This window comes from Argiope bruennichi, chromosome 11, assembly GCF_947563725.1.
Source record: "Argiope bruennichi chromosome 11, qqArgBrue1.1, whole genome shotgun sequence".
Lineage (NCBI taxonomy): Eukaryota > Metazoa > Arthropoda > Arachnida > Araneae > Araneidae > Argiope > Argiope bruennichi.
The window spans coordinates 38,144,145-38,169,641 of record NC_079161.1 but is presented as its reverse complement, the minus strand read 5'-3'; the positions used below and the strand labels follow the sequence as shown (position 1 = coordinate 38,169,641).

The 25,497-nt window shown below is 30.1% G+C and overlaps 1 protein-coding gene across 1 annotated transcript in view; it reads left to right on the top strand.

Annotated features, from left to right (window-relative positions):
• Nucleotides 1–8,670, top strand: part of LOC129957346 (nose resistant to fluoxetine protein 6-like) — a 38,069-nt gene extending 29,399 nt beyond the window's left edge. Inside the window, exons 13-16 of the mRNA XM_056069631.1 lie at nucleotides 631–751; nucleotides 2,233–2,419; nucleotides 4,328–4,470; nucleotides 7,073–8,670. Of these exons, the coding sequence (XP_055925606.1) occupies nucleotides 631–751; nucleotides 2,233–2,419; nucleotides 4,328–4,470; nucleotides 7,073–7,336 (715 nt within the window). The 3' untranslated portion in view covers nucleotides 7,337–8,670. The remainder of the gene's footprint in view (nucleotides 1–630; nucleotides 752–2,232; nucleotides 2,420–4,327; nucleotides 4,471–7,072) is intronic.
• The last annotated feature ends 16,827 nt before the right edge of the window (nucleotides 8,671–25,497 follow it).

Sequence of the window (25,497 nt, the reverse complement as noted above, 5' to 3'; positions counted from 1 at the left end):
CAAGGAATGAAGAATATAAAAAGAATATCCTTGATTCCATAGCTTTGAAAAATAGAAAAAAAAACAAGCAAACCAGGATTGAATAACTGTAGAAATAGCAAAAATGGTTCAAATTTTATTCCATCAATATAAAGTATTGCTACACATTTTGCACAAAATTTAAAAAGAAAAAGCTAGCAAAATACAAGGACAAACTACATGACATTCAAATTGATTCAAATTTTAATTTTATGAGTTTTAACTTATTGCAAAAATCCACATTTTCGAATTAATATTTTTCGAAATTATCAATAAATAATGCTACAGTTTAGATTAAATTTTAATTAATTAAAATTTTAAAAAATGGTTCCAAGTGGTCATTTTTATTTTCTATTTGAGGGCAACAAACAAATACACATAGATATACATCCGCATTTATAAATAACAAGAATTTGTCTTCCATTAAACTTGTCTTATACATTTTCTCCTGGCGAAATTTTGTCTTAATTTGTTGATAGTACCTTCTGTTAGAAGTCGTTTTTTCTGATTTGCGATTCCATGTTCTATTTTATAAATAATCCTTTTGGAACAAACCGTATAAGCTAATGAAATATGAACAAGTATAAAAACTTTTTTTATTGCTTTTTCTAGAGACATAAACCATTTTATAGAAAGAGGTTACTTCAGGACGTATTTGCACTTCTCGACATATTGCGTGGGGTTGACAGTGGGTTATTTATTGGCAACGAAGAAAAAACGTCACATTCCTTTGGTAAGAATAAAATTTTTGGATTTTCAGCTCAAAATTTTTTTTATTGATAATATACTTTTCTCAGAATATTTGTTGCAGCAATTCCATAAACAATACTTAATTGTAAAAGTGTAGATGACAGGCTTAATTTGTGGCATCATTTTTTTGCGTATTTCAAGAATCTGATTCCTTTTGTAATCATGCTATAAAATTTATAAAAAAAAACAAAATTGGGAAAATCTAAATAAAAAATGGGATTGTTTTGGTTTAGTTATATTAACGTCCTTTAAAGCAACACTAGGGCTATTTTGGGAAGGAACTCGTCATTTTGAACCGCGGTCAGATGACGAGGACGAGACCTGAGCTGGCACCCCCTTCTCCACACAACACCAGCGGGAGGACGTTTTGCCCAGACTGATTTAACGTGCACCAGACCCGCTTACACGACGGTCTTTTGGTGGAATCAGATCTCAAACCTAAAACACTTTGGTTTCGAAGCCGAGACCTTACCACCAGGCCATCGCGGCCCTACTAAAAAAATGGGATTTTTGCTGTTTAGAAGAATAAAAACTTACAATTATTTTGCTGTAATAAAGTCAGAATTAAACTCAGTTTATTAATATCTTCTTTCCTGTATACTCAAAATATGCATAGTAAATAATTGTAAATAATATGGTAGATTCAATTCGATACGAAGGTGTTTTTTAAGCTGTCTGGATCAAATGATCATTTATCTCCATAACACATATGAAATAACAATTTAACAACTGAAAAAACGTATCGGTAAGGATTTTGATATCAAATTATATTTTGCCTAGGATTTATTATAATTAATATAAAAAAAAGACCGCTTATAAATATGAATAATAAAGTGAATACACAGGAATAAATATTTTATTTATTCTTGTGACATTATTTGCTTATTATTAGTTTCGTTTTTTTTATTCGGATATTTGACGTACAATTCTTTGTATTGTGTATTTTATATTACATGTTGTACACTTGTTTCTATTTACCGTCGCCCCGTCTGTACTGAGCAACAAAGAGTGCTTCGTTTCCGATCAGCTGCATTCAAGGAAGAGATTAAACCTGAGGAAGTTTTTAAATATTGTGCTAAGTGACTGGTTTATGCTTCTGCTCATGACTTTAGAATTGATAACCCACACCAACCCAAAATTAGAAAATTAAAAAAAAAAAATTAATAATTTGTGGCAACTAAAATTAATGTATATTTAAAAATAACTATTTAGCGAAAATAAAAAAAGCAAATTAATTTTTGAAACTAATTAAGCTTATTTTTGTTGAAACTCTGAACGTGAACTACCTGTGAATATTTATTTGACAACTATCTATTTCTACGATATCAGCTCTCAATACTCCGTTTAAGAAACTTTGCTCTAATTTATTAATAAGTGAATCACACGTTCATGTTGAAACATTCTTTTATAACATTCATTCAGAGTTGAATGAAACCGTTATGGTGTTTATTTCTCTTTTTTTAGTTATTGAACTTAAGTGGTTGGTTGACTTCCTTTTTGTTGGGCCTGAGCGTGCTTTATGGCGTCTACCAGTGGAATCAAGGCGACGTTCCTGGTATAGTGCTGTCAACAGTTTATACATGCACTAATAAACTAGCCTGGTCTTTGGCTCTTGCATGGGTCACTTTTTCATGTATTACTGGAAATGGAGGTAAGAAGAAAGTCTATCACTAACATCCTCAAATTTTAGAATAGAGAACTTCAAAATACTCCGTATAAAATATTTCGAAAACCGTATTTACATTAAGCATATTAGAAAGCCTGTCAGCAACGCACTTCGTGCATGGGTCCAAAAAGAATGGAACATTGAAAAAAATTTCCGCACGTGTTGCGAAACCTTGAAATTAATGAGCATTATTCACTTCCAGATTTAGGAACGGAATGCTAATGACACATCCAAGACTGGTTGTCAACTAATGTCGTAAACGTCCTAACAACGTAACCGTTAACATATTTGTGTACGCTGTTATGGGAGAACGTAGCGAGACATCCAGGGATGCGATTGGAGCCGAAGACTACGCAGGTCCATTAAGACCGGGGCAACTCACGGAGGGTGTGGTTCTGCACCATGAAAACGCGCGTCCACACGTCTCCAGGGTTACACACGCGGAACTGGCCAAGTTTAAGTGGGAGCAGCCCGACCACCTGCCCTACAGCCAGGATGTGTCGCCTTGCGATTACATGTGTTTGATCCCCTAAAAAAACATCTGAAAGGGAAGCGCTTCAACTCGGACGGTGAACTCAAGGAGACGCTGTGAAGGACTGGGTTCCGTCACGGACACAAGAATTCTGGAAACAAGGAATCCTTCGGCTCGTTAATCAATGGGATCGTTGTGCTCAGACCTCCGGTGTATACTTTGAATAAAGTCTTCATTTATACCCACAGCGTCGTTTCGTACTTTTTCATTTCAACATCCTTTGTATTAGACTTTAATGGACAAATGCTTGTAGACATTAGATAGTAGGTGAATGAACCATGTATTGTAGTCAGACTGCGTCGGTTCAAAGAGTTTGCATATGGTGCTAGAGTATCAGGCCCTATGCCACTGATTGATTTTGAGAAATGAAAATGCTTTGTTTTTTTGCTTCAATCTAGCAGTTTACTTACATTTAAGAAGCATCACGATTCCATGCACATTCCCAGTCCATCAACTGGAGCAAAAATGGTGAATAGAATCCAAATATATTTGCAGACAGCTAACGTGACAATTTAACTTTTGTTATATTTTAAAGTCCTAATATGTTTTAAAGAAAAGATTCGAAATTTATTACGACCATGAATTTATTTTTATACAGTTCAGATAATCTTCTCAAACTGACTGAAGACAATCTTCCCAAATGTTGTTAAGATTTAACGTCAACTAGTTTGTAAAACGTATTGAATTCATTTAATGAAATCAAAATTTGTAGTCGAGTTTTATATTCCAGACAACAAAATTGATATATATATTTATAAGTAATTTATTTGAATTATATATAAATTTTCTTATAAAATTGAGAATTAAAATGCCTTTATTAATTATCATCGTGTCAGCAGGAAAAAGGTTACCTGGAGATTTAAAATGATAAGAAATTGCTTGAAAACAAGAATTAGTCAAGAATGATTCATCATTTTTGACATTTTATTTGTCGGGTCCAATGTGGTAAAAAAAATTAAATTATAATGATTATATGACCAATTTGGTATAAAACTTTCTTTTTAAAAAGAAACAAATATCACTTAATGTGACATTCTAATAACTGATTCGTCTTCTAAAATGTGTTTTATAAATTCACGAATAATTATTTTTGTTATTTAATTGATTAACAATAACTGGTGTAATTGAAATGTTATATAAATATGGAACAAACCAATTTAAAAAGAAAAAAAAACTATCACAACAAAAGAGTTGAAAATGGAAACCTTCTTTCCATCCTTTGTAATCTTATTGATATGTGAATATGGCTTATGGCATGCGCATAGTTTTACATTAAATGCTTTTTTTGTACACTATTTGTTCAAATAAAATTGGTCTTGTTATTACTTTCGAAATTAATTTAGTCTTATTATTTATTTCAGGCATCATTACATCCATTTTGAGCTGGCAAGCGTTCGTTCCATTTAGTCGTTTGACATATATGGCATACCTCATCCATCCCATCATACAGTTCATCTATATCGGCAGCACTCGGACAGTAATTGAAACGACTCACAGAGCTTTCGTAAGAGAATTTTTTTTTTATCTCTCATTTTCATAATGAAAAATGTTTTTCATTTTTGAACACTGTACAAGCAGTATTCGAAATACCTCTTAAACAACACTCTAATCTATCTCTTCTTGTACTAATAACAAATAATAATATATGTAATGTGTAGCCGCTCTACAGGACCGATTGCTTAATCAAAAGCTATTAAATTTAGCTCAGATACAGTTTGGAGGCCGAAAAATGTGGATATGGGAGAGATTTTTTTAAAAATTTTGATTAGAATTCTAATTAATTAAGAGAAACTTTATCCTTTTTCTATAATAACTCCAGCAAAATAATATATACAGAACATTATTACAAAAGCATGTATTTTCACACAATTTCAAAATTTTAAATTTCTTTTAATTATACTACTCTGATTGCCGTGCAATATTTAGTTCATTTTTAATAGCTTCTCTGATAAATATATCCAACTTTGCTTTTCCATCTGATTATTTCCCAAGGGCCTTGCAATATGCAGTTTATTTTTAATAGTTCCTTTGATTTATAAATTGTTTGACAACTGATTCTAAAATCCACCGCGTTTTTGCACATGCGTTAAGATGGGTTTTATTCATCAAAATAGGAGTGAGTGGAAAGATGAAAGGAGGGGATGTTTACATTTAACAATAAAATAAACTCAGATTACTCGCAGACTGAATTAAAATAATACGGTCAGAAACGACACAATATTCACATACACGTGTTAAAAAGATTGAACAAAAGAGTATCTAATAAGCCAAAAATCAAGGTCAAAGAATGATAAAGAATTCCGGAAATGCACTTATCCTTCTGCGTCTCTCCCCTTAAGGAGACAGAATCGTCGAAAAATGGTCGTCTCAGAATACTGAAACGAACAGTACCCGACTTTGTTTTTCCACATGATTGTCCCATGGGGGTGAGGGTTATCTAAATATGGAAAAGAGAAAATTTTAATCTAATGGCTTGTTCCCCCTTAGAGTTCATAAAATTGTGGCATTGAATTACCTCCATTTCCATGGTAGGACGTATTTCGTATGGGTCGTAGGTGGTGATGGACTCAATCTCAATTCTCATCGCCATGCAATTGTAAAAATGCCCATTCAGCTCTCTTCATATACTTAGACAAGTTAGGTTGGCTGGTTGTGCATGGTTTATTGGCGCAAGAGCCACACTTGGCAATTTTTCGCCAATTAAACGGTAAAAGTAGAATGGATTTAAAAACAGACACACTTATTAAAATAAGTTAAAGTTCAAGATAAAACCTCATAAAATATGACAATGGAAATAAAAAGTGATTTTAGCATTTTAAATTATAAGATTAAATTTTATGATTCATGCAAATTCAAAATTCTGATGCGATGATGGAACATAAAGAAGAGAAATGTTAGATACATTTTGGATTTTTCCCTTTTAGTAAAAAAACTTTTAAAAGATTAAAAATATTTTGTAGTATTTTTCACCTACCAGGTCTTGTAATGTCAAAGAAGACGAGATAAAAAAACGAGCACGATAAGAATTAAAACAGGAATTCAATCAAAATATGATGAATAGTAAAATGAACTTGGGAGCTGTTGCATGTAGGTGCTGTTGTCTGATGTTTGTGGATGAATCGAGTGTAATTGTGTTATAATTTCTCATATGGTTACCGCTTTCTTGTGCAATTCCCATGCTTCCTATGAATTTTAATTGTTCTAGATAGAATTTTAATTCCTGATACTGTACCTCTATCAAGCCTTAACTAAAAAACGATTGTGCTTATTTCGAACAGTTTTGACTAATTGGGACATCTGCCTCCGAATAGGGAAATCGAATGAACGAAATGAATCCATATTTCCTAGACAGACTATAGAAGATATGGTATGGAATTCCGTAGAAAAGAATTAGTATCAAAAGTTGCCGACAGGAAAATACTGGTGCTGTGGAAGTACAGTTATGAATGAATTCATGAAACTCACCGAAAATAATCTCTTATTAATCAATATTAAGGTCCCCTGGACGCCGTGCAACATTTTCAATATTCTGACCTTCCTTGTGTACAACATATTACATACGGTGTATGATGTTCTCCACTGTTGCATGCGAACTGTCAGTTTCGATGCTCATAACAGCCTGTCTCATGTTCTGTCTCAAGGCATTCTTAAGAGCAAGCACGTGCACTGTTTAGTGTAGAACAGTTTTACCAGTAAAGCATGCTGAGGTAAGAAAAGGCCCATATTAAACACACATCAACAGTCAATCACGAACAACAGTCAAGAACACATCAATAGTCAAGAGCCAACTGCTAACAGGTCATTTGCCCTTCCCTTTTTATAAGGAATGCATCGCGCTGCTGTCACGCACGCACTAGGAATTTTACATAATCCATCTCGATATGCAAATTTCCTCGTTTGTACGTAACAGCAAAGACAATATTTTCCCTATCGGCAATTTTTAGTACTAATTTTTTCCCCCTCAAGAATTCATTCTCCCATGTCTTCCACAGTCTCCATATGAAATGTAATTTCATTTTCTTCATTCGTTTTAGCTGTAGATGCCACCAAACAGGGAAAGTTATTTTTATGGCCACTCTTTATTTAAAATGTCTTTTCTTTCACAGGTATTCATATATTTGAGCAACGTCGTCCTCGCTTTTATGTGCGCTTACTTCTTCAGTTTACTGTTCGAATCTCCTTTTATGGCCCTGGAGAAAGTTCTACTTAGAACAGGAAGAAATTTCACCAAGGAGCCGCCCTCATCTGATAATAGAACTGACCAAGAAGTGATGCAAGACATTAAAGAAATTTACAGCTCCAATGTAAGCGAAGATAAAAACACAGTCTACAGTATCAAGATCAAATACTTAGAAACAAATGAAACTTGAATTTCGTGTGATATCTTGTTGATACAAAATGTTAATATTTTAGAATCAATTACAATGTGATTCGATTCTGCCCAAAAAACTAAAATAGATTGCATTAAAATGTATATTATATAATGTGACAGAAGACCAGAGAAAGATCTCCAAGAAATATAACAGCAAATGTAGGTTAAATTCTGATGATAAATTTGTGCATCAGAGGTAAATTAAGAAACAATTTTAACATTTTATAGTACAACGAAAAGAAGTTGCAGAGCTTAAAGTAGTGTGTGCTATATTTTATTATTTAAGAGCAATTATTCTTTTATTTATTTTTCCTGACATACAACCACATATTATATATATAGTATTAGTAAACTGATTTGAAAAAAATGACTCATTGTGGGTACGTCTTAATTCCAACTGTATCATCTTTAATCACATATTTTATCTTTATCTGTTAATATATGCTGTTGCTGTCTGATGTTTGTTCCTGAATATATCCTATATATTCACAATGGATAAAACAATGTATAACATCTATTTAATTCATTCTGCTTAATTTTACTTTTAAGATTCAATTCTTTTGTTTGTTTTACCAATGAATAATTTTTTTTAAAAAAAGGTTGACAATATATTTAGGAAAAATCAAAATTTGTTTTTGAAAATTTTCAAATTTGTACTAGAATATGAATTGATTTAATTTGTATTATACGAGGGATAATTCTAAGCTGTGGCGTAGAGAGAGTAATCGGCACCAGGGGCATGATTTAATCTTTTTACCGACCACCCCCTTCCCCCCAACTAGCCATCCATCTGCTAGCAAGTATAAACAGGTTCCGGTCACGGAATTATTTTTTCATATTTCTTTTTAAAAAATGACATTGGATTCTATTTTGTATCTTTAACATCTCCAAAGACTGATGCCATAGACTGTCTTTTCTATACCCCCTCTTCTTATGCCATAAATTCCAAGTCCGAAAGAATCATATTACACTTCGGGATTCAACAAGAAGCCGACTTTCATCTTCCAATTTCCAGTTACTGTAACTCGCATAATTTTGCCACCGATTTCACTAGAGCAACTAGCGCTGTCTGTTGCCTTTCTGAAAAGTAGTTCACCAATAATATCGTCAAAGTTTTTCTCATCGCCCTCGTATTTTCCGAATATTGCCTCGAGAGCGATTGTTCCAAATATTTTTGCTTCAGGGAAATGAGCATTTCATAGTCTGTTTTTCAACCCTGTCAAATGTTAAAGATGTCTCAAACTTTGTCATATATCACACGTACGTCATATATCGATTAGTATCTATAAGATTTGTTTTGGAAGATATTTGATAAAGAAAAATGATTCTAAATCATCAAAATGTCCATGACATGATTCGAATTCCTAATAAAAATAAGAAATTCTTTTTATATTTGGTCCATATTTATTCTTAATTTCACAATTAGTAAAGCTTTCTTTCCTGTCATACGCATTTTTTCAAAACATGCCCGCATATATGTATTTTTTTTTTTTTTTAGAAAAACTGAACTTTTTTCATCTTTTTTTTACATAAAACAATTCAGCTTCAGTTTTGTGGCAAAAAATTGCAAGGCGGAAACCCTGTTTCCTTTCAATATGGACATTTTAAATTACCGCTATAAATTGTGAAAGCGTTTAGTGTCATAAACACGAAATGAATGGTGTGTGTGGGGACTGAAGATTAGGTTTAAAGATTGTTCTGCTTTCAGTTTTAGTAAAAAAAAATATATATTTTTGCAATGAAGTTTATTATACTCAGAATTTAGTTTTTTTATAGGGAAAAAATTGTATTTTTTCATCGAAGTAAATGCAATTAAAAAGTAAATGTATCCATTGGATTAAATCAATAAAATAAGCAACGAAATTTTTCTTCTGACCAAAGAGATAATTTTAATAATGGAATTGCTTTTTATTTTTGTGAAAGCAATTGCTATGTTTGGAAAAACAATTTAATATTTTAATTTTCAAAAGTATGAAGTTAATAATCTAACACAAATAACGATTGACGATTTTGCTTTTATTGTGGTTGCTCCTCACATTATTCTATTTGAAACAAATGTAAATCAATAATAAAATTGAATCAGTGTAATAATTCAAATTCTAAAAAAAATAATAAACATATCAATCAAAAAATAGATAAATGCAAAAATTTGTGTATAATATAAGTTAAAGAAATTTCTGAAAAATTATTAAGGAACGAAATAATGAAATACATTTCAAGAAATAAAAATGGATCAATATTAAGGATATATTTAAAAAAAAACATACATGAAGGCATTGCATTAAGTTTTGTAAATTAACATATCAGTATTTCATTTGTCTATTTGGTTTATTAAAAACACTACTTGTTTCCGATTAAAATAACCAAGATTGGAGATTTATACAAGTGTCTATGTAAAAAAATGAACCGTTGAGTTCATATCAGCATCCAATTTTGCAACACCTTTATGCATACTTTACACTGAGCCTTCATAATTCTTCTCTTTGTGGTTAAAAAAAAATTCTGAAAATTTGAAATGAAGCAGGACTAAGCAAAATAGCATCTATCATAGATACTGAACATTTTGAATCTTTGCCGAATTAAAGAATTCGAACACCATTAAAATATTATTTTGTGGCTTTTTATTTCTTACTCCAAGAAGCATTTCACAATTATATTGGAAGAAATGAAGCACGAGAAGAATCAAATTAGAATTGTGTCATTTTCCCAAGGAATTGTTTCATTCCTTAATTACTTCATCCCAATTAATTGATTAAATGAATTGCTTCATTCTGGAGTTAAGAAGTAGATTAAAACTAGTTGTAGAATAATTTCTATCAACCAATAACTTCCTGAGAATATTCTTCAATTAACATTTTTCTTAAAGACATTTTACTTTTTTTACAGCGATGTTTTAGTTTTTTGACAGTAAGTAAATGAAAAAGTCATATCTACTTTGCTGTCTTTGTAGAAAGTTGACTGTCACAACAACACAAAAAAGATCAATAAAAGGTTAAACACTACTACACCACTGATATTCTTGCAGGATAGCTATTCCAAATCAATTAATCAATCAGTCTAATATCAATTAACTGTTTGATATTTCTAGCATTTTCATCAGTGAACATTAGGCAGAGAAGGACAGTGATTGCTATTGCGCACTTTTAGAAAATTTGAGATTTCTGATTGTAACCGTCTAAAAAAAATCCATAATCTTCAGATTCCTTTCCAATCACCATATGAAATAAAAGAATATTATTTGCAATATGTCAATAATCTATCTTGGCCGCAGTATGGGAAAATTTTCTCTTTCCTGGTTTTGTAAATTGTTATATTACATAAAGGTGAGGCAGTTTTTTTCTTCTTTAATCTAAATGCTAACATTTTTGAATTTCGCTTTGACAAGGTAAATTCTAGTATTAAATCTTTAAGTTTATCTAAAGAGAACTGCTACAATGTGAGCAATTCTATCTCACATTCACTTCTACCACTAAGTTCTGTTTTTCTTTTTCTGCAGAAAGAATATCAGGCAATAAAATAGAAATTTGGTTCATGAATAATTTTTATAGGTGGCACAGTCATCTTGTTGATTCCAAATCAAGATATCTCCATTTTTTTTGTTACGATTTCATATTCAAAAGGCCAAAATAATTGTCTTGGCAATTAACAGGTTTACTTTACATTATTAGCACAACATATTACAAATTTTCCTATCACTTTTTTCCCCTCACGGTCGTAAGCACTTTGAGCGGTTTTTGCAAACTTTGTGGGGAAATAAAGGCTCATTTTGGCCTCCAAGTTTAGGTCGTATGACTGAAAGTATCGTTAATATTTGACTTAAACACTTTCTTCTTACGTTTTAAATTTAAAAATCAAAACAATAAAGCAGACATAGCAGGCAAATAATGAATATAAAAATTCAAACATCGACGTTACAAACAATTTATTTTTGCGGTTTATATATAATGTATATAAAATATACAAATAACAAATATAAAAATTAAAAACAACGTATACTAATGACAAAATATGCCATTTGAAATGTTAAAATATGAAGTATTTCAAAAAATAAAGGCAATTTGACGAAAATAATATTAGTTTTGAAACCAGTACTCTCTAAACAGCTTTTCATAGTAAGCTTTCTTGGTAAAAGAGATTTATTTTGCTGTGTCATTAGCATTATTTAATTTGCAACAATGCATTATTAATACACATTCCGCTTTTTATTGCACATTAATAATTTTTTCAGAATTTAAGAGATCCCCTTTTTCCTTTTTTACGGAAAAAAAACATTAACAAAAAATTAACGTAGAACGCGCATTCATTCATAATGGGATTTTGAATTGCACTTATAAATCAAAGGAAACAACAAAACACTTGAAGCATGCTTTTAGATAATAAAATGGCTTCTTTATAGCGTTAAAAGTCGTAATGATGGTAGCATCGTGTATATATTTAAAACGCATATAAATTGTTTAATAAATGCGTTGGTTTATAAAAACAATCGTATTCAATTATATTTCTTCACATCCATTCAAACGTATAGGGTTCACGATTTAAGAAATTATTTTAAGAATTAGATGAAAAGTCTTAACTTATATTTTAATTATTTACTGTCATAGGACTTATGAGTAAACTAAAGAAGACAAGGATGCTATTATTTTGATTCATTTAAAATAATTTAAAAAAATGTATCAAACATATTTATTCTCAAAAAATTTTATGTTTAAGTGCCATTAAGTATTTTAAATTCTTTCAAATAATTCTAGATTTTTATAAAAAATATGCAATTATCTCTGATATACATATGTATTGTTAAAAACTCCTCATATAATCGATTAAGTTTATAAAATATTTTATTTTTTGAGATGATTGTATTTTATTTGAGATTTTTGGAATGGAACGGATAATATCTTTCCGACACCTGATGTTGAACATAAGCTTATAATACGGTTCAGTTAAAACCTCTGACGCATTACAGACAAATATCAGTTTACAGTTAAAATCCCCAAATTCAATAAATACAGTCCTTTCTTAGTGTAATCAAAATCTTTTATCTGCAGCTAGAAAAATTGATTTGTTTAACAAACAAAAATTTTCTTTTTTAAAGCTTAAAAACCAACGGAGTTCAATATCGATATTAAATTTACTGCAACTAGAAAATTGATTATATCGAGCCATGGGTGTTGCCAACCGGACACTAGAAAAATGATTTAAGAGTTTCGAAAATTTGGCGTTCATATTTTTCTTTTCCGATTTAATCATCTTTTTTCCCCTCTATTATATATATAAAAAAAAAAGATTATTTTCCTAAATCATTTGGGCAGTGATTTCTTTTGATTATTAGGTCACTTTTGAGGAATTTGTGGTAAATAACCATATATAAATACAATAGTTTTGAATAAATAATAAAACGGGAAAATTTCTTGCATAAATCTTTTTAAATGTCTAAGATAGCAGCATTGCTCCATGATATGATAAACCAATTTTATTAGTAGCAAACGATAAAATAAATGAGGTTTTTCGAACCTACAGATTTAATTAGAAATGGTTTTATTAAATTGTTACGAAACGAATAATTGATCGACAAACTTTCTTTTATTTTTTAAAAAATATTTTATGTTTTGAGTAAATCAAATATATAAAAAAAGTTGGGTATATGTTTATTAAAAGTTGAGATTAATGTTGTTAGAATGTTTAAAGAATTATCTCTAAATTATAATGGTATTTAAAAAAAACACATACAGTGGCTCAAAAAATTGAGAGTACACCTTAGGTTTACTTGATAAATGCGACTTTCAATATAAATAACACATTACAGGGAAGTGCAAACTTGTTTTTATTTTTACACATAACAAAGGGTTTAATTTAGAGTAAAATTAAAGAAAAATCAACGAAAAATTTCTAAATTGAAAATTTTCAGAAGCATTTTAAATAAACATACGCAGAATTTTGCCTCAAAAAATTGAGAATACACCAATGAAATTTTTGCAATATCACGCATAGAAACAAAGTGTCACTATTAAATTGCATGTCTTTTGGCTCTTATAATGGCCTCTAAACGTCATGGTACCTATTCGACCCATTTTTTGTGGTATCTGAAGATATTTTACCCCATTCTAAATGCAGCACTTGTTTTAAATGGATTTTGTTTCTAATTTTGTGTTTTTGGACCACTGCTTTGAGTATGGTCGATAGATATTCAATGGTATTGATGTCGGGGTACTGTGGTGGTGTGTGTAACTGTTGTTTACAATGAAAAAGACTTCATATTTTGACGTTACGTGCGTTCTGTTTTGGGTCGTTGTCCTGCTGGAAAATGGAATTTCCATCTAAATCCAAATTTTTAACACTTTCCTTTAGATTGCTACTACCATATGGTTCATCCAACTTGTTGCAGAAACTTTTCAAATCATAGGCAGATGTGTAAGTGCTGAGACTGTATTAAATGTCATTAAACAAGCTGGATATAAAAGTAGCATTGTTAGAGAGAAACCGTTCACCAGCTTGCAAATTCAGAAAAAGCATTTGAAGTTTGCAAAAACTCATCAATTGAAGACCAATAACCTTTGGAAGAAATCTATATTTAGTAATGAAAGAAATCTCAACATTTTTGGCAGTGACAACCATCTTACTGTGTGGAGAAAGCCTAATACTGCTTTGTATCCAAAAAATTTACGTCCTACAGTTAAACATGATGGTGACTCCGTAATGATTTGAGGTTACATGGCTTCATCCGGGGTAGGAAATTTAATTTTTATAGATGGCATTATAAATGATACGGTTTACTTGTATATACTTCGCAGCAATCTAAAGAAAAGTGCTAAAAATTTGGGTTTAGATGGAAATTTCATTTTCCAGTAAGACAACGACCCCAAACAGAATACACGTAACTTCAAAATATGATGTCTTTTTCATTGTAAATAGCAGTTACACACACCACCACAGTACCTCGACATCAATGCTATTGAATATTCGTGGGCCATGCTGGTAAAAGTGGTTAAAAAACACAAAATTAGAAACAAAACCTATTTAAAACAAGTGTTACAAGAAGAATGGGATAAAATATCTTCAGATACCGCCAAAAATGGGTCGAATCGGTACCATGACGCTTAGGGACCATTATAGGAGCCAAAAGACATGCAACTTAACAGTGACACTTAGTTTCTATGCGAGATATTGGAAAAATTTCATTGGTGTACTCTCAATTTTTTGAGGCAAAAATCTAAGTATGTTTATTTAAAATGCTTCTGAAATTTTTAGATTTAGAAGTTTTTCGTTTATTTTTCTTTATTTTTACTCTAAAATAAACCATTTGTTGTGGGTAAAAAGAAAAACATGCTTGCTCTTCTCGGTAATGTATTATTTATATTGAAAGTCGGATTTATGAAGTAAAAGTAAGGTGTACTCTCAATTTTTTGAGCCACTGTATATATTTTAAAAACATATATTTTTTCATATACATACACACACACATTATGTATATGAAAATGAATTTCGTTATTTTATTGATCAATTTTTGCTAATATATTAAAAGTTAAAATAAAAGTTCGGCTGAATACCGTAATAGCAGCAAACAATGTTAAAGCAATATTTCATCGATATCCATTTCTTATATCGTTGATGTTTCAATGAATAGCAATGAATTCGAATAACTGATATGAACGAAGTAAAATCGGTATATACAGTGGCTCAAACAATTGAGAGTACACCTTACTTTTACTTGATAAATCCGACTTTCAATATAAATAATACATTACCGAGAAGAGCAAGCATGTTTTTCTTTTTACCCACAACAAATGGTTTATTTTAGAGTAAAAATAAAGAAAAATAAACGAAAAACTTCTAAATCTAAAAATTTCAGAAGCATTTTAAATAAACATACTTAGATTTTTGCCTCAAAAAATTGAGAGTACACCAATGAAATTTTTCCAATATCTCGCATAGAAACTAAGTGTCACTGTTAAGTTGCATGTCTTTTGGCTCCTATAATGGTTCTTAAGCGTCATGGTACCGATTCGACCCATTTTTGGCGGTATCTGAAGATATTTTATCCCATTCTTCTTGTAACACTTGTTTTAAATAGGTTTTGTTTCTAATTTTGTGTTTTTGAACCACTTTTACCAGCATGGCCCATGAATATTTTATGGCATTGATGTCGGAGTACTGTGGTGGTGGTGTGTAACTGCTGTTTACAATGAAAAAGACACTATATTTTGACGTTACGTGTATTTTGTTTGGGGTCGTTGTTCTGCTGGAAAATGGAATTTCCATCTAAACCCAATTTTTAGCACTTTCCTTTAGATTGCCACGACCATATGGTTCTTCCATCTTGCTACAGAAACTTCTCAAATCATAGACAAAAGTGTAAGTGCTGAAACTGTGCGAAATGCAATTAGACATCTGGATATAAAAGTCGCATTGTTAGAGAGAAACCGTTCATCAACTTACAAATCCAGATAAAGTTTGCAGAAACTCATCAACTAAAGAGCAGTAACTTTTGAAAGAAAGTTGTATTTAGTAATGAAAGAAAACTCAACATTCCTGGCAGTGACAGCCATCGTACTGCATAGAGAAAGCCTAATTTTACTCTGGATCCAAAAAATTTACGTCCTACAGGTAAATATGGTGGTGACTAAGTCATCATTTCAGGTTGCATGGCTTCATCCAAGGTAGGAAATCTAATTCTTATAGATGGCATTATAAACCATATGGTTTACTTGGATATACTTAGCAGCAATCTAAAGGAAAGTGCTAAAAATTTGGGTTTAGATAAAAATTTCATTTCCCAGTAGGACAACGACCCATAACAGAATGCTCGTAACTTCAAAATGTGGTGTCTTTTTCATTGTAAACAGCAGTTATACACAATACCACAGTACCCCAGCATCAATGCCATAACCTTGCGCCAAAAAATCCCAAACTAACTAACTAACTAATCAATGCCATAAAATATTCGTGGGCCGTACTCGAAAAAGTGGTCCAAAAACACAAAATTAGAAACAAAACCTATTTAAAACAAGTGTTGCAAAAAGAATAGGATAAAATATCTTCAGATACCGCCAAAAATTGGTCGAATCGGTACCATGACATTTAGAGGCCATTATAGGAGCCAAAAGACATGCAACCTAACAGTGACACTTTGTTTCTATGCGAGGTATTGCAAAATTTCATTGGCATGTTCTCAATTTTTTGAGGTAAAAATCTGTGTATGTTTATTTGAAATGCTTCTAAAATTTTTAAATTTAAAAATTTTTCGTTGATTTTTTTTATTTTTACTCTAAATTAAACCATTTATTATGCATAAAAATAAAAACATGTTTGCCTTACTCGGTAATTATATTATTTATATTGAAAGTCGGATTTATCAAATAAAAGTACAGTGTACTCTCAATTTTTTGTGCCACTGTATATTAAAATGAAGTAGTGTCTGTGCTATTATATATAATACTACATTCCAAATAATTAAAATAAGTGGTACTCGATCTGTGTAACAAAATTTTTATTAGTTCAGATGATTAATTCATAATTTTATTTTTAAAAATCAAATCACCAAATGTTTTCAGATAATTTAAAAATTCGAATTCCAAAAATAAAGTTATCTGACAAGTTGTAACTAATTGCCATTAAGATTTTAATAATTTTTAATCAAAAAAATTCAGCTAAATTCATGAACAAGTGTTCCTAATTAATGGAAAGTGTGGCACTTTCTGTTGGTTAAAGCAATATTAAAACATCTATGTAATAACCGAGATAAAAGTCTGACTTAGCTCGAATATATGAAGGTTAAGTTTCTTTTCTGGAAGTCTTTTAGGGGAAATAGGCCTACCTTTGTAACTCGTTTATAGGGAAGATCTCCAGCAGCCAGTCTGAAGGCAAATATTCATTCAAAAGTTTCTAAAAAATATAAGTAAACAGAACGATAGAGATAGAATAAAACATACGACCTTCATTGGATTCCTATTCCTCGGTCATTACCTGTTTTTAATCTTTGCAGACTGGTACAGAAACTTAACAGACAGAAACTTAATCTTGCTAACTGGTACTAATCAACGCTGGCCCAAATGAGGTAATTATAATTGCATCATAATTTTTCCATAAGATGATTGATGTCAGGTAATCGATATATCAAATAATGGATGATAAAAATCTGACACAATATTTGTATATAAACAAAACACCAAGTTTGTCTTCTTGAAAACAACATTGAACATATCATCTTGTTTTGTTCCAAATACACAATTTATAAGTCAAACCTTCCGCAAAACTTAATATTGATATTCATTCTTGTTCTTCATTGAAAGTGTTTAGTCAGAAAGCTGTTTCTAATAAGCAGTAATTTCGAATCCGTCGCCAATCTTTAAAGATTTTTTTTAATATTTATTGAATGCATTCTTTTGGCATTAGGGGAAAACGGCCTTTGTTACCTAAAATCCCACTCTCATCACATTCAGAATCCGTAAATAAACAAAGCATGGATAATAAACGGCAAAAAATATTATAAGAGAACAATGAGACTACTGTTAAGACCTCGAAGCACTTTAAAAAGTCTCAATATACTTTTCAGAAGAATAATTCTTTGCATCCGCAATTAGCCTCTTGGAAATACTCAGCTGAATTTCAAATGTATATTACAATGCAAGTAAAAACAAAACAAAACAAAACATAAACATCATTTCGACGATATCGATTTTCGATTCGAAGCTTCAACAAATGTTTTGAAACGCCGTTTCTTTCGACAATGGCGCTGTCAAAGAAACGTCTTTTTCTAGTTAACTGATTTTAATATCCGGTAGGGTATAATTATCTTCGATAGAAACCAAATAGCATTCTGTCAATAAAAGGTATGTTTATTCCGAACGTTCTCGAGCCTTTTTTTTAATGGGATCGATGTCGTTGAAAAGTATTTTTATATCAGTTATAATATTTTAAAAGCTGATGCGGAATCTAGATATTTTAACTTGCTTTTTTATTTTTGTAATTTTTAGGAAAAGTGCTATTTTTTAAGTGTTATATTCAGCGTAATTAAATTTCATTTTGCCGGGAAATAGATAAAAATATTTGAATTGTTTATGAAAGTTTATGCCAAATTATGCTTTTAATAAAGAAAGTCTTTTTACTTTCTCATATAGTAGTATACAGAAAGTACAATAATCGTCAAAAAATTCGAACTCCAGATTTTGACGGATCTCCGTGTTTCACACCACCCTAAGTTCGAAAAACACGTTTTTGGAAAATGTTCGTCTGTCTGTCTGTGACAAACGCTTTGAGCTAGACGATTGAAATTTTTAAACGGTATTTACGCCAAATTTGCAGATATCTATCAAATTTTGAATAGAATCTGTTCAGAGGAAGTCCGTTTGTCCGACTGTTCGAATATAAATTAACACAATAACTACAAAAAGAAGAGAGTTACATGGATAAAATTCGGTACACATATTTAACAACTATGGTGTACACACCAATCAAATTTTGAACCAAATCCAAAGAAGGGTTGACCGTCTGTCTGTCCATTGTACTTCCAGATACATGCACATGTTATTAACTTAGAAACCCAATGACTTAAATAAATTGAATTTTGTATGAAATTTTGGTTCAAATTTTTTTAATCGGTTTAGAAAAACGCGTCTAAAACACAGATTCGATTTTTGGATACTATTAACACATGACAAGGATTAATCGCCAAATAACTCGCCAAGGATTGTACGATAGTTTCAGAAAAGATATTGACTTCATGCCAAAAGTTAATATTTTGTAACTACTGTCTCCAATGACATGTAAAACTTTCTGTGGCATGAGAAATTTATTAGAGCACGCGAGAAAATTTTTCGGTGACCATTTCTGCTAGTTTTCCTTGCAAATTTTTCTTGGCTTTTGTTTATATTCTTTTAAACATATGTGCTTGAGATAACATATGTGCTCAAACTTTATTATACCTGTCAATGTTTCATTTGTTAGTAGCAATATAGTTGCAATTTGTCTACATAAAATTTAAAAAATAGTTTTTTTCTTATTATTTTATTTAGAAATATCTAATTAAAGCTTTTTCTTAAAAAAAATTCCTAAACGTTAGGAAATCAAATTTAAGTTTTGAGTGGATTTCGGTTAAAAAAACGACTACAAAAAATAAAACAAATTCTTTTATATTAAATCTTGTTCACTAAGGAAAACCGTTTTCTCTTAAAAATAATAATTTTTAAACCCATTCTCTATCATTGCTGTATTTTACAATATTAAAATATAATGAAATTCTATTTTAGGTTTTAAAAATATATTCAGTGTTTGATATTTATTGATAATTTGTATAATTTAAAATCCTGGAATAAAATACTTAAATTGATTTTATTGATTTTTAAAAAGATAATATAGTATTAATACATAACATATCATACTTTTCAGTACCAATTATTGAAGCAATAAAAAGTACAATAAAATATATTGTTTACTATTAACTACTTAATTAATCAAAGTTATTAAAATGTTTTTGAGGCTTAGGAAAGGAAGTTCAAATCATACGAATCATTCAGAAAATTCAAACGAACATTTTAAATTTCTCTAGTTTTAAAGCATTTTATGGCTTTTAGACTTATCTTTTATCTTCGAAGCCTGGACTTTAAAAAAAAAACTTAATTTCGATTGTAAAATTCAAAATACAAATTAGATTCAGTTCAGTACTTTTTTAAAGCTTTGAAAATATATATATATTTTTCTTATTGTCTATACAAATCAATATTTTCTAATAGAATTTGACAAGAAAGAACAAAGTGCAAAATAAATGATTTTGGAATTCAGACCTCATTAAGAGGAAAATTTCTACTCTACAGAGAATTCGAACATAAGAATGTCTAGGAAAGAGAATAGAAGATCAAAAAGGTAGACTACCATTTTTTGCAAATATGTCGGAGTGTCTGTCTGACGCATTCTGCCTACACATAGAAAACCGACTAAATATATATATATACTCTCAAACATTTCGCAAACTAATATATACATTTTGTCATGCAAGAAAAATATAAAAAAATTTAAAATGAAATTTACGATCGCAAATTTCAAGTTATCATCTGAGAACATTATTATAAGTCATTATTTGTCTTAATTAATTTAAATCATTAACCAGTTTAAACCGGTTTGAAACAATCACGAGACTTCTTTATCTGTCTCTACCCCTCTATCCCTCTCTACATATTATATATATATATATATATATATATATATATATATATATATATATATAACCAATCTTAAGTAAGAAAAAGTTTGAAAACGAAACTAAAATGAAAACGAAACAAAAACAGTTTCGAAATTGCAACTAAAAATTATAACCTATTTAAACTAAAACCAAAAAAAGAACTTCATAGTATTTGGAGAGCGCAATTGCAGCTACTTCTAAAACACAGATGAATTGATACAAAAGTATTAGAATCAAATTAATAGGAAAAACAAAAAATCAAATAAAAATTAAACCAAAAAAATTATAAAAAATATAAAAAAAGAATCCGGCCTGAAGACTTTTTCAAGGGTCACCCTCAGGCAGGGATTCAAAGAAAGGGATTTTTTTCTGTGAGGAAATACAGACATTGTCTAATAATGATTCCTCATGACCCGAAAATCCCCTGAAATTATGCTCAAGAGATATACCATTTTAACAGAAAGGAAATACAATGTCTGTATTTCCTCACAGAAAAAATCCCTTTCTTTGAATCCCTGCCTGAGGGTGACCCTTGAAAAAGTCTTCAGACCGGATTCTTTTTTTATATGTTTTATAATTTTTTTGGTTTAATTTTTATTTGATTTTTTGTTTTTCCTATTAACTTGATTCTAATACTTTTGTGTGTGTGTATATTATATATATATATATATATATATATATATATATATATATATAATCTTTTTAAATTTTCATTTTCCATTTTTCTAGCTGGCAAACATAATTTTGGAGCTCGACCGATTTTGAGATGAAATAACAGGTATGATGTCATAGTTCTACGTCAACCTTTCAAAAACGCATCTACTTTTAAAGAAGCATACATAATAATAATGCAATACTGGTAAAAGCAGGTAAAAAAATATATGCGATTAAAAGATGATGATGAAAATTGCCATTTATTCTTTATTCATTGCCCACGCGATTTCGAGCTTCAAAACCCTCTAAGCAAAACATGTTCTCACATGATAAAAAGGAACAATTATATAGATCAGATTTTGAATATGCTGTTTTAAACAAATTTTTATATCCCTATTTTGTTCTAAAATTCGTGAATTGCAAAGATGCTTTAAATCATCAAAAATTTTCTTTTATCTAAATAAATATAAAAAACTCTCATAACAGTTCATTCTTTTATAAACACGCTGTCATTCACTTAAATTGAATTGACATGTTTACGCCAGTCGAAGGCACGTTTTTGAAATGAAAACTTATTTCTTTTAATTCCAGAAATAATATTATATAAAACAATAATAAAAAACAGCATGACTTTTTGATGGAAAGGAAAATTCTTTTCGGGTCTTTTTCTAATGATACCAAATGTAGGAATGCTTGGTTGCATAATGAAAAGGCAAAGTCATTTTTAGCCATGCAATGCAAATAACATACTTGCGTCATTTTAAATGAAAATTCGAGAGTAGCGCATTTTCGATATTTTATTAAGTAAAATTAGTAAACAATTATTAAAATTAAATAAACTTACTCTATTATAGCACGTCTTTTACGAGCTTTTTTCATTAATTTTTTTAAATGTGAAACCTCTTTTTATGATATTTCTTTTCCTTACTGTTAGAAATTAATGTTAACCATTAAAAACAAACTGTAATAATTAACATTATAAAACATTAAAAATGTGATATTTGATAAATCTAGAAATTACTTCCAATAAATATTAATAATCGAATTGATGTCAGTGCCTTGGGCTCTCAAATTAAGACGAGTAAGGAGAAAAAGTATTTAAATTTTTTATAGTGAATAGTTTTTTAAAAAAATTGAAGAATTATACTTTGCTGCATTTACATTTTTACTTTCCAAGCGGAGAAATAACTTAATTGAAAGTAAATAAATAAATAAATAACAAGAAATCTGCGAATCCATTAGTGATTATTAAGTTACTGAATTCCGCTACCAGATGGCACCACGATTCATATCAGCATAGATGAAATACTTCTGGGGGAAATTACAATTGAACACGAAATAGGATTTTAAAAGGGGGAGGGAAGAGTTATTCACGAGAGTGCTGATAATGCCATTGTAAAAATGAGGTATCCTGAATAATTTGTCTAATGCTTATCATACCTTAGACATAATTTTAATTTTAAAGCATACATTTCATACTGAGTTCTTAATTCGGTTTTTGTGGTTATTGGATTTTTTTTTTTTTTTGGCGGAAAAGCCAATTTTGCACATACTGTGACCGAGCGTATGATTTAATCTCACACCAGATAATAAAATAAATAACTAAAATTGAAATTATATATATATATATATATATTATATATATATATATATATTATATATATATAACCAATCTAAAGTAAGAAAAAGTTTGAAAACGAAACTAAAATGAAAACGAAACAAAACAGTTTCGAAATCGCAACTAAAATTTATTACCTATTTAAACTAAAACCAAAAAAGAACTTCATAGTATTTAGAGAGCGCAATTGCAGCTACTTCTAAAACACAGATGAATTGATACAAAAGTATTAGAATCAAGTTAATAGGAAAAACAAAAATCAAATAAAAATTAAACCAAAAAAATTATTATATATATTTTTTTAATAATTTTTTTGGTTTAATTTTTATTTGATTTTTGTTTTTCCTATTAACTTGATTCTAATACTTTTGTATATATATAATTCTAAAAAGCAGGAGGCAGGTTTGAAGATACAGAAGAGACATTTTTCATTTTCAAATTCATTTTAATTGATCCTGGGAAAGTAATTTATTTACAAGTAGGCGCGGACAGAACACGTCCACAACGGCACGCAACAAAAGCAGAAGTAAGGAAGGGGCGAAACAAATGATCACTAGTCTTATATAATTTGGGATTTCCGGCAGTGTGTCAATTTAATACTCATGTTGATCTTGGACAAGGGCAAAGGAGGGAGCACTTTCACTCGCCACGTGGAACTGATGGCGCATCATTTTTACACAGCTTCAGTTGAATTCCTTAAACAGAAAGTGGAATTGGATCAGAAAATAAGAGAATGAAATTACTATGGGCTAAATTAAGTTAAAGCTTTGGAAATTAATTTGGTTTAAATTAAGAGTTTAAAATATCATTACAATTAATATATATACATATGTACAGTTTTGTACAAAATTCGAATATCTGTCTTATTTAAAACATGAATAAAAAAAAAATAGCACAATTTAAGTATATAATACTGTTTTACTGATTTTAAGTGCATAATGGTTAACTTATGAAATTGATCGCCAAATTAAAAATATTCTTCTCTTCAAGCTGGAAGGCAAAGGTAGATTCCTTTGCATCTATTTATATACTATTTAGCTACATAAACTGCTGAGGTTAGAAACAGTCAATATTAGGGATTGAAAATCACTTGTCAGCCCATAACTTCTAAGATATTGCAGTTATCGAAACACTTCAAGTACAAAAGTTATTTCTCTTAATGAGGCTCTATTTTGGTTAATTGGATTTATTTTTCTATCTTCAATATTAATGAAGTTAAAGCGAAAAAATTCCAGCCCTTTACCATTTCCACCCCCTTTGAGACAGATGAATTTACGAACTCGTCCGAGATTTTTACATTTCCAACAACGCATTCCAAGCCAATTAAAATCCAAACAAAATTACTGTAGTTATCCTGTTTATAAGACAACATGGGCAAAGCGTCATACGCATTTTTATATAACTTTTAAACAAAAGGCAGTTTGTTATGTCATAAGAACCACTGCAATAGATTTATACTGCAATAGTCTTCTTATAGGAATCTACCTATTATTTGTAAACGGATTCTAAAACCCTCCGCGCTTTTGATCGTGCATTAAGATGAGTTTGATTCGACAAAACAGGGGTGAGAGTAAAGATGAAAGGAAAAGATCTTTACATTTAACAATAAAATAAGTTCCGGAAATGCGCTCATCCCTCCGCGTTTCACCCCTTAGTGAGATAGAATCGACGAAAAGTGGTCGTCTCAGAATACTGAAACGAGTAATAAAAGAGGTTAAGTTTGGGCTAAAGGATAAAGAGAGGGTTGTGTCACACTATCATCTGTTATTAGTGGGTATTCGAAGTTTCTAGGTGGCGCCTCGATCAATTTACAACATTACAATAATTCAGAAAATTAATCCCATTAATTCAAATTTGAATTATTATGTTTTATGCTAGCATTGCCTTACATTGCATTTTCATCACTGAAATATAGAGAATTGTAAGAAATTTTTATAAGATATATTGTAGGAAAATTTTATAAATGCAAGGAACTGTAAACGGGAAATCTTTAAACTAATATTGATTTTAATATGAGAATCAAGTTTAATGATAAATTATCTTTGATGGTAATTGACTTTTAAATAAATTATTATTAATTTCAAGAAGGTCAAAAATTTTATAGACTCTATAATCAGCAACTGGTAAAATATGTGTCTCATTCTAAAAGGTCTTTAATCAAATCCGACTGATTAGCCGTAATTAGTTTCTGAATTATATTTTTGTATCGAAGCTCATTAAAATCAGAATAAAAAGAGTATGGTACAAGCCTTATTATCCAGAATAAATACCGCAAGCTATAATTATATTATTCCCTGAATATAGAATGGAACATAATTTTCGAAACTGAGTTTGATACTTTGTAAAACAACATTGTACATTAAATGGAGGGTCAGAATTCCTAAACCTGTTTCGAGACAAGGTCTATTTTTATTTTTAATATTCTGTTTGGGATCACAATAAATGTTTTCAATTTAAAAATCAACTTCAAAAGACAAAATATTTATCAATTTTAAATTATACACTGAGACGACAAAAGGCACGGGATGGGATAGCGATATGTAAACATACAGATAACAGTAGTATCGCGTATAAAATGTGTAAATAGGCACAGCTTTGGCAGGGCTTTTATTTGTATATAAGTGAATCATGTGAAAAGGTTTCTGACAAGATTATGACCCCACGATGGTAATTAACAGACCTTGAAGGCGGAATTGTATTCGGAGGTACACGTTTATGA